The sequence below is a fragment of the Oryzias latipes genome, chromosome 3 (genome assembly GCF_002234675.1).
Source record: "Oryzias latipes chromosome 3, ASM223467v1".
Lineage (NCBI taxonomy): Eukaryota > Metazoa > Chordata > Actinopteri > Beloniformes > Adrianichthyidae > Oryzias > Oryzias latipes.
This window is the reverse complement of record NC_019861.2, coordinates 14940647-14951639: the sequence shown is the minus strand read 5'-3', so window position 1 is coordinate 14951639 and position 10993 is coordinate 14940647. Positions and strand designations below refer to the sequence as shown.

The 10993-nt window shown below is 37.3% G+C and overlaps 1 protein-coding gene across 1 annotated transcript; it reads left to right on the top strand.

Moving 5' to 3' along the window:
• The first annotated feature begins 744 nt into the window (after positions 1–744).
• LOC105357051 (cornifin alpha-like) lies at positions 745–9468 on the top strand. The gene is made up of 2 exons (XM_011490988.2): positions 745–1071; positions 9421–9468. The coding sequence occupies exons 1-2, from the start codon at positions 745–747 to the stop codon at positions 9466–9468; spliced, it is 375 nt and encodes a 124-aa protein (XP_011489290.2).
• The last annotated feature ends 1525 nt before the right edge of the window (positions 9469–10993 follow it).

Here is a 10993-nt window from a genome sequence, read left to right as displayed (position 1 = left end):
TACATAAAATAGCCTATACTAAAACTAATAGAATAAATTAGCAGTTAAAATCAACTAAAAGCTAAATTAAAAAGGTGGGTCTTGAGCCTCTTCTTAAAAACCTCTACAGTCTCTGCGGCCCTGAGGTTCTCCGGCAGGCCGTTCCACAGGCGAGGACCGTAATGGCAGAACGAAGCCTCACCATTAGTTTTGGTCCTCACCTTAGGAACAACTAAGAGGCCAGCAACGGAGGACCTCAGGGTCCGCGAGGGCTTATATTTTAAAATAATATCATTTAAATAAGAAAGCCCGAGACCATAAAAACGTTTATAAACCATTAAAAGAATTTTAAAATCAATCCTGAAACGCACAGGGAGCCAATGCAGTGATTTTCTCAGAATTCTGACTTTAATCTCAGAATTATGTGCTATTGGCGCATGTGAGCCACATCCTTCAGCACTGCAGAGTCCGAGGAGCTGCAGCAGTGAAACCAACAAAATTGACGTCTCTAAGTGTCGGATGAGGCTAATGAAAGAACAGAAGTTAATCAAAAAAAAATTTGTTTTAAACTGGATCTTGTAAATAAAAGAACAGCAGGCTATGCTAGCTTTTTGCATCAGCCATGAAGGGCTTTGCATAGCTGTTGCAAAAAGGGCTTTGTCTAGATGTGTTTAGCATCATTGTTGTGACCGTTTACATCAACAACTACCTTGTAATCTCGTTTTTTTATTTAAGTCTTGTCTCTGCCTCCCCGAGGCCGACTCCATGCCCAACCCGCCGGCCGACTCTATGCCCGACCCCTCAGAGGACTCCATGCCCGACCCCTCAGAGGACTCCATGCCCGACCCCTCAGAGGACTCCATGCCCGACCCCTCAGAGGACTCCATGCCTGACCCGCCGGCCACCTCTATGCCCGACCCCTCAGAGGACTCCATGCCCGACCCCTCAGAGGACTCCATGCCCGACCCCTCAGAGGACTCCATGCCTGACCCCTCAGAGGACTCCATGCCTGACCCGCCGGCCACCTCTATGCCCGACCCCTCAGAGGACTCCATGCCCGACCCCTCAGAGGACTCCATGCCTGACCCGCCGGCCGACTCCATGCCTGACCCGCCGGCCGACTCCATGCCTGAGTCAATTATCTGATTTATTTTGGAGAACTACCAGATGACGTTACATTAAAACTGTCCCTAACTCTCAAAACTACACCTGTCAACAAAATTAAAGCATATTCTCTGTAAACATTGTAGCAGCATTGATAGACGTGCTGTTAACTTCGCTAATGTGGGTGTTAAAAATAAACAAGAAATGGCTTTTTTTTCTGTCTGTACTCTCCGAGGAAGAGATAACGGTTGCCCTGGATACGCAACGCCACTCCGATGTTTCATGTGACTTCCGCAACCTGCGCCTCCTTTGCACTCACGCAAATGTAAAGGAAGCAAATCTGCGTAGTCTGGTATTAAATGTTATGAAAATAGGTACTTATTAAACGGGGCACCGTCCTGTATGTCGGCCAATAAGATGATAAAGAAGATATAAAATGACGTTACAAGACGCCTGAGAGCTAAATATTGTAATAAAGTCAAAATAAAGATCGGTGGCCCTTACAGTCACCCATACTTAAAACACAACAATCTGTCGGATAAAAACAAGTCCAGTAGTATTTTCAGAACGTAAAACATCTTTAAATCTCCAGAAATGAGATGATCAGGTAGTTGAATGTAAACAGGCTGCATGCAAACAAAACTGCAGTGTGCAGAAATGCACAACTTGAAACTCTGTGAGACTGTCAGTCACAGATGCTTCCCTTGAAATTTCAACAGAATACGTACGTGTTCAAAGACATTTTACAGTTACAAAATGCTAGCACTGTCTGTCGCCGTTTCATTAACAATTTTCAAATATATAAATCTCTTTTTACTCACCTTGTGTTGTGTTGTTAACACAGAGGCCTCCTCTGGTAAACTTCAATCACGCAACAAGAAACTTAAAGAGGACATTTTCTTTAGTTCCACTCAGCATGTATGACTCCACATTGTTGCTAAAGCTAACTGAAAGAAGTAGCTCACAGGCCTCCATAGTCAAAATTCTGAGATTAAAGTCAGAATTCTGAGATTAAAGTCAGAATTCTGAGATTAAAGTCCGAGTTCTGAGATTAAAGTCAGAATTCTGAGATTAAAGTCCGAGTTCTGAGATTAAAGTCAGAATTCTGAGTTTAAAGTCAGAATTCTGAGATTAAAGTCAGAAATGGTAAGATGTAGTAAAATGTAAAGCTTTACTGCAATAACATGCATAACTGCTTTAGTATTTTGTGTTTTTGGTGAAGCATAATGTTTTTTGCTAGTTTGATAAGAAAAAAATGGATTTGTTCAAAGATGTTACACAGTAAACCATGATTTTAAATAAATCATTTTTAATTTTATTTTCTAATTTTATTTATTTATCTTTTTGTTTCCATAAAACAAAAAAAATCTCACAAGACATCTTAAATCTGAGAAATCAAAGGAAACAGAAAGAGGAAAAGTTTGTTTTGCCCTTTTACATACTTAGAGAAAAGAAAAATAATTGCAGAACTGCATCTATACCTATACATGTCTACTATAAAGCATATAGACATATCTTATATCAAAACAATCAGTTTATAATAACATGAACACTGGTAGGTTTGTATTTTTTCTCTAATACCTAATTAAGCTACAAAGTTCTTTTATTTAGTTTTTGTAGTAATGCTTTTCTAACAAGTTTTCTGATTTGGTTTCTTTAATTGACTGCTGATTGATCCTCCACTGGATGTGAACAGTTTTGGAAACTATTTTAAGAATATCCTTTTTTTTTTGTTTGTTAGAAAAGCAACATTAGAACATTACCACAGACAGGAATTATGAAATTGTATTGCTTCTCTCCTGTTCAAAAGTTGAGAGCAAGTATTTTTATTTCCAAGTCATTTGACTTCCCAGCTTTCCCCTTCAGCCGCATAATGAGGATCTTGTTGCTCACTAAAACTGCAGTAAACATTCCAGAGTGGTGTTTGCTCTGCCAACTGTTGGTGTCTCAAATTGCCATGCTCGGCGGATCAAGGCATCGGCGCCAAAGGACAGCGTCTAAGCATCTCACTGACTCCACAGGCTTTTGCTGTTAGACAGAATTTTTAGTTCTGTGAGAATACGTTTGAATAGATGAAATTAGATGTAGGTTTTCTTTTTTTTTAAGTCTCTAATTAGCCACAAGTTTCTTTTAATTTTAAATATTTTTATTATGATACCATTGAAACTGTTAGACTTTACATTAGGCATTTAAAGGAATGCTAATGTCAACATGGGTGAAGTGTTTACATTTCAAACCACTCTGAATGTGAATTCAGTACTTGAAGTAAAGCAAGTCACAAAGGCCAAACTCATGAATTGTTTTCTCTTTTTTTTAATTTGGAGCTGCTACAGAGGAAGTGGAGCCACATTCTAAAGCTTTTCTTAATGTGGCTTTATTTGCATTAAAGATAACACAACAAAAAAAGGGCAAAGAGCAAAACTGGCTTGTCTCGCAAACGTTAATCGCTAGTTCAATGCCTCATTTAAATGATGCACTTCATGCAATTCTGCCCTTTTGCAGTACATGAAAAACACACAGTTAAAATGAAACACAACACTCCGTGGGTCACTGTTGTAGATGATCCCAGTGAAGGATAAAATCCTGCATTCTTTATAAAGTCTCATTAAACTTTAACAATCCTCAATTCGAAAGCCTACTTGGAATTTAAAATTAATAATCTGTTTTTTTGAAGAATAATAAAAAATGAGGTAGTCAAAATAATTTGTCACCCTACCCTGAGGCAATTATTTCTTTTTACTTTAAAAAGCAAAAAATCCGAATTGAACTGTCCTTGAAGACTTTTTGAACACTTGGCAGGGTTGACTTAAATTGTTAGATGAGATTTCACCATAAAGAAAATTTCCATGGAAGTTAGACAGTTGGTCTTAAGGAATTTAGTGTTTCATCATCTCAAATATTTGTCTTATTTAAAATCAAAAGAAAAACTGGAGTTTCTAACAATAAAAATCTAGGATTGTCTAAGCATCAACCACAGTATGGATTCTTGGAAACAAAAAAACAACAAAATTGGGTAATTATCTAAGAATTACTGTAAATAAAAGATGTGCTTGTGAGTCTAATTTTAGACTAAATGTCAAATTAATCTGATAACACGATCTGTTTGAATACAAAGCCTTAATTGACAGCATGATAGCAACAACAATTAACCCTTTTAAGAAATATAAATTAGAATGTTCTGGAGTGCAGAGGTCCCTTTCAGACCTCAATCTCAGTTCTATAGAGTTTAAGATTAAACACTAATGAGTTGATCATTCTAGACCATTCCTCTTGGAAGATGGACAAGTATCTCTGATCTCTATCTTTTACTTGATGAAAATTGTGTTTTTATATGTTCGTTGGTCTTTTTTGATAATGATTATGATTAAGGAAATTAATCTTAAAATTGTGTTTCTAAGTATTTGTTTATACAAATCATTGGTAATCAGGAGCAGACAAAAAAATTCAGTTTGAAATAGCTTGTAGCAGTGACGTAGGTAAGTAGTAAATACTGATATAGCGCGTGACTACCTTCAGCGAAAGTCCAGGGCGCTTTACAGTCACAATCCCATTCACATATCACACACTGATGGTGGCTCCACTCCCAAACACTGGTGCCAACCTACCACCAGAGGCAAGGTGGGATTCAGTGTCTTGCCCAAGGACAATTCGAAACATGGCTATGAAGGGCGGGAATCGAACCTGCAATCTTCCTATCAGAGGTTGACCGCCCCAACACTGCACCACTGCCACCTCATATACAGTACAGACCAAAAGTTTGGACACACTTTCTCATTCAAAGAGTTTCTTTATTTTCATGAATATGAAAATTAGTCACACTGAAGGCATCAAGACTATGGATTAACACATATGGAATTATATACAAAACAAAAAAGTGTGAAACAACTGAAAATATGTCATATTCTAGGTTCTTCAAAGTAGCCACCTTTTGCTGTGATTACTGTGTGTCCAAACTTTTGGTCTGTCCTGTAGGTGCTACAATCGGTGGACTGCAAGCTCCCTGCTCCATTCTGATGCACCCACCTGTAGAAAAAATGGATCCATTTACATCTCTGTATTTCTCGTCTGAGCTGATATTTGGCTCAAAACTGTACGACTGGATAACTCCAATATTGCTTGCCATTTTGGTTGCACCAGTAATGTTAGGTTGGGGTTCTAAGAGGCTGTAAGCTAGTGGGAAAGAGTGTAAACAGATGGATGATGGGAAATGGATAAGCGCTTACTCTGCACAACGGTTCTGCCTACGACGAGGCAAATTTCCAATGAACTACTGCAGCTTTGCAGAAACTATGTCCTAGAAAACAACACAGGTTTCTCTATTTTAGCTAAAAACAGGATTATCATACTTAAAAAACCACTGGGAATTTGTTTACAGTAGATTAAAAGATGATCTGAGTGCGACTTTAAGACATTCAAACAACAAATAAAATAAAAAAAAATTAAAAACTCAGAGGTTTAAAAAGAAGGCTGTTTTTTAAACCAAATAATATTTAGTTTATTCAGTGCATTCAATTCTTTAAAAAAAATATATGCTGCATAAAGCTACAGATTACTACCATGAAATTCATGATGACGTTAAAAAAGAGAATTCTGTGAATGTTTGAAAGCATTCACACAATGAAGACTATTTCCACTTTTGTATGTTTTTTTTTTTTTTTTGTAATATTTAAACTCAATACTTTAAGTCTAATTAAGACATTTTGGCATCAAAACGTTCGGCTTATTCAGGAGGCTTCCACCTCTACTTCTGGTATTGATGTGTTTTTACTTTTCATGAAATATTAAGCACAATTTGAATTTTTCAGCCCATATTAAAGGAGAAGTCTTCACCTTCTTGCTAAAGCAATGTGCATTTTAAAAACTTCAGACTTAATATTTTAGCCAGAAAAACCTTTTAACCTTTAAACTGTTCAGCAGGGATTAGCCTCTTACACATGTACTCTTCTTTAAAAAAACTAAAAAAACAATAAAACACTTTATGGTCTTTCCGCAATCACAGTTTAAGTTTTATTAAAAATTCAGAGCACTTCTGGATTTATAGGATTTCAAATGAAAAGAAGCAAGGTGATGATATCAAAGGTTAGATTGCGTGCATTTGTCTTAGAGTCTGGGTTTATTTTTATTTTTTTCAGAAAAACATTGTAAGCTACCAGAAATTTGGTGTGATACAATCCAATTATTTTTATCTTTAGAGTTGCTTTAACATACAATGTCATGCACACATAAATATGTTTTCAGCTGAGCAGATTCATAATGACATCTAGCATTTTGGATCATATTTACCATAATATGCAACATTTTTACATGATTGGCAGTAAAGTTTAATTCAATGTTGCTACTTCCCACTTATTACTTTTACTGCACATACTTTTTGGTATAATTGTTTAAAAATACTACTGTTTAGCATCATTTTTAACTAAGCAACATAATTTTTTCTCCAGTTTGTTGTACATTTGCTGTAATTCAGCATGTTTTAGGTTTTGTTTTCAGGTAATAAAGCTTTTATTAGGCAGTTCTGGCATTTGTTTAGTTAAACGTTAACTGCCACCATATCAGAGGATGCCAATGTTTGCTTTGCCCTCTCCCCCAGCATGCTGGTGTCTAATGAACAGGTGAATGGAAATCTAGACAGTTTGAACAAAGGTAAGCCTGCCGGCACAGATGGCATTAACCCCATGAGTCCCGAAGGCTTGGGTAGATCAGCTATGTGAGATTCTACTGAGCCTCTTTAACCAAAGTTTTGACCTGAAAAAAGGGATTTGCTGCATTAGAGGACATCCTATCTTGTTGTCATCCATCTGAGCCCAACAATAACAGAGCTGTTTCTCACATCATCACTCATTCTGAATATCTTGGAGAGACTCATAATGGTCAAGATTAGTAGGCAAACAAGGTCCTTTTAGGACTCACTGCAGTTTGCTTTTCACCATAAATTGTATCAGGCAGCTGCAGTCTGTACAGGAAAAACAAACTGCTGCTTCAGCAAAGAAGTTTGCAGGATCCAGCATCTCTTCCACATGGTGGCCCTGAAGTGCAAATCACGTCAAAAAATCACTTCACGAAAAAACATATTATTGTCACAACGACAAGGAAAAACCCTAAACAAATTATGGAAAAACATTAGTTTTTAGAAATCAAAAGAAAAATTCCAGAAACCAAAACACAATTTCAAAAAATAAAACGGAATGTTAAAAAACGAACAACAATAGGAAACTGGAAAAGGTAGGTACCATGGGACATCGCTGAGTGGATGATGCCATTTGATTTTTTTTACATTCAAGTATTGTCAAATGTGTCCTCAACATCCCCAGACTAATACAAGTTTTATGATTAGTACAGAATATGTCCATATCGCTTCATGCCAAGTAACTTTTGTTTGAAATGTTGGACAAACATCATCATTCAATCAGTGATGTCCCACAGTACTTTTTCAATTTCCTTCTTTTTTTTAACATTTCTTTTTGGTTTCTGGGAAATACTTTTACTTTCCAAAATGCTTCATTTTTATTTTGCTTCTTTTTTATAATTGTATTTTGGTTTCTAGAATTTTTGTTTTGTTTTCTACAATGTAAGGACTCTTCAATTTTTGTTATGCTTGGGCAAACCACAGCTTCTTCAGGTATTTCACCATTTAACAAATTGTCAGCAATCAACTGCTGGATGCAGCATTCACTGCTGCACATGCAGCAGGATTTTTTTCTGGTTTAAGCTTGTTTTCTGGAACATGGAAGAGATCCATAAATAACCATTTTCTGTGACTGCTTCCCGCACAGCAGCACAGCTGTCCAATCTTCACTTGAACACCTTGTTATCTTGATTGCATGAACTTGTCCCTTCCTGAAGTCTGATAGAACAATAATTGGACAGATGGAAAAGTTCACAGTCCTCTCATGTCCTCTCTGTACAACTTTTCATTATTAACATTCTGATGTGTGAGGAATTTTTTGTTGATAGAATCAGACAAATAACGCATTGAACATGACCTTCAGAAAGAAAGTAAAGAGTTTATAGGGAAAGCAAAAAGTGAGCCATTTTAAATCAGCTTTTGGTGTTTTTGTGAGTGCAAGCAAATTAGATTGTCTTCAGTCTAAATCACTGGTTCTTGTTGAAGTGCCTTCATCCACCAATGACGTACAACATTACAGAAAAGTTTGAGAGTCTCACTGAAGACGAGATGGTAGTTGGAGCTCCACCCCATGCCAGAAGCAAAAGATGGTGTTCTCCAAAACCAAACTTGTACTTCTTTCTTTTTTTGGGTTTCTTTGTAGATGATGCTGTCCAAGCAAAGTAGACTAAAACCTGTCGACCAAAGCTGAAGCTCATGTAATTGTGACAGGGTGTGTTTTTATTGTGTTAATTCAGAGCTCCGTGTTCTGGCCATTAGTGGAAATTCCAAGGAACTTGAATTCCTTATAGAACAAGTGCACATTGTTTGGCTTTTATTAGACACCTGGACAAAAACAGAGGTAGAGCACCAAAACCAGAAAGGAGGTCAGAGAGGAGGCCAGCATGGGGGGGGTGACCCGCCTTCTAGATCTGTGCCGCACCGCATCTGTGTGTCTTCATCTGGGAGAAGATGAAGACGAGAAGCCCCCATCCCCTGGAGAGAACACAATGCAGTACAGAACGAGCTTTATTGCAGGACAATAATGGGGAAGGAGAGACACGCCACTAGGATGCAGAACAAGAAAGAGAAGCGGGATGGATCAGTAGAGGGTGTGGACACGATGCAGCCTTCTTTGAGGCTCTGGTCAATTTATATAGACAAAGGACTCCTCATGCTTGACAGATTAATTAAATAACCTGCATAGGTGAAATTTGCAAACTAGGATTAGAGATGTTTTGAGTCTGTCAAACCTCTCGCTACACGCTTTATACACATTCACCAAACAGTCATCAGAATTTTACCACTTTTCTCTAGTTTAAATTAAAAAGTTTCAGTATTATGGAATGAAAAAAAAGATCTGATCGCGACCGAAAGAATTATGTTAATTTAGTGTACTGAAACACTCGGTACAGGAGACATGGCACAGAGATTAATTGAGAAGGTCTCCAAAAAAATTTTGCAAAAGTGAACTGAAAAAAATTTGCAAGACTGCGAAAGGTGAACTGCGATATAGCTAACACTGTGTTGTGAATCCAAATAAAATGTTTAATTTCAATTTAAAAAATGGAAAAAATAAGTTGCTAGGTGAAAATTTCTCCTTCCAACCTGCGCTTGAAATGTCACGTGACACAAAGTCAAAGATTTGTTTACAATTTCACTTTTCTCTAATGTTTTTGTGCTCGGCCATCTCTTCTCTGGTACTAAATCACATATATTCTTGTGTCACACAGAGGAACAACTTCCGCTTTGGAGAAGACCAACTTCTGCCTCTGGCATGAAGTGGCGCTCTATCCACCATCTTGACTGCAGCTGTGTGCAGCTGAAAAAGTTTGATCTTTTTTTATTAGCTGCTTATTCCACAGATCACTTCAGCATTCTTAGCATAGTGTTCTCTGTCATTTGTATTCCACTACGTTGATCAAGAAGACATCAGGGCCTTAGACTGCGGTGGCCTGCTGTGTGATTGCTGCCATCAAATATTCCCTTTTATTGTGCCTTGCAAACAGAAGGCTGTGTTCATTTAGTCTTGAAGATCACCAAGTCTCTACGTCTCTGTGTTTCTAGTGCTCTCCAGCTGACGCAGCCTGCACACTTATTGATCGTTGAACTAAAGCAGTCCCTCTTGTAGCTGAGCATTGACGTGGGCGTGTGACTCAAAAAGAAGTTTGTCCAAGGTCCAAGTAATTGTTTTTGACTGCTTTTTCTTGTTCTAAATACTCGAGGATAGAGTTACTATTTGTAACTCTTAGGGTTATCAAAAAATGTAGTATATGAGAAGGAAATAATGTGAACAATTAATATTAAATGTTCAATGTGCAAGTCTAACTTAGATATTTTTATATAGGTTAATAATCGTCCCATTTAAAATAAAATACTCAACAATGTTTCTACTCTTTTGTCTGAATTAAGATCAATTTCATTTAACCACTGATGAATGAAGGGTTTTACCATTTACACATCAAATGACAAACACATTCATCCATAAACTAAACCAAAATTATGATCAATTGAAAGCTGTAAACATTAAACTTAGTGCACAATCTCAAATATATTGAGCTCCCATAATACCCCAAACTGAGCAAGAATATCTATATCAATACAGTTACAAGTACACAAAAATTACTTTTTTTCTTATTCTAAAATAGGAAAAACTGTTTTTGGGTTAGTGAAGATCATTTCCTGGAATTAACACAGAATTCCCCGAATATGGAGTTAAAAAAATAAAAATCAGACGTCTCTAGTATCCAGTTTCTGCATGCTTCCTGTTTGTCAAAACTCACAAGGTAACCCTAGTTAACCTCTTTGTGTGTTACAGCAGGTACTCTGTTCTGTTGTACATTTGCTGTCACGATCTTCAGTTCTGTTTTGTTTTACCTGTTGTGCAGGTTGGCTGTGGGTTCTCCTGGAGGGCTCCGCCCACTCTCCTGGGGCTCTCCATGAGTGGTGCACAGGTCTGCACTTTGGGATAATTTGTTTGAGCTCTATTTAAGTGTGTCTGTGTTGGAGTGTTGCATTAGTTCAGTCTGTTTGTCCTGGTTTCCTTACCTGAGTCAAGCTGTTGTCAAGTCCTCTCATGTCTGTAGAGTTTTTCCCACCTAGAGTGGTTTTCTGTTATAAAAAGAACTCTGGGTCTTCCCTCAACCTTGTAGTCTAGTCATCCTGATACACCGTGACATTTCCAGTCTATACTTAAAATCTAATATCTGCTTGTCAATTTAAAAATCGATTTTCTATCAGGGACCTTTTTTGGTCACCACGTTATAAAAGGCTAGAGTAAAAAAATATTTTGTATGCATGTTTTTG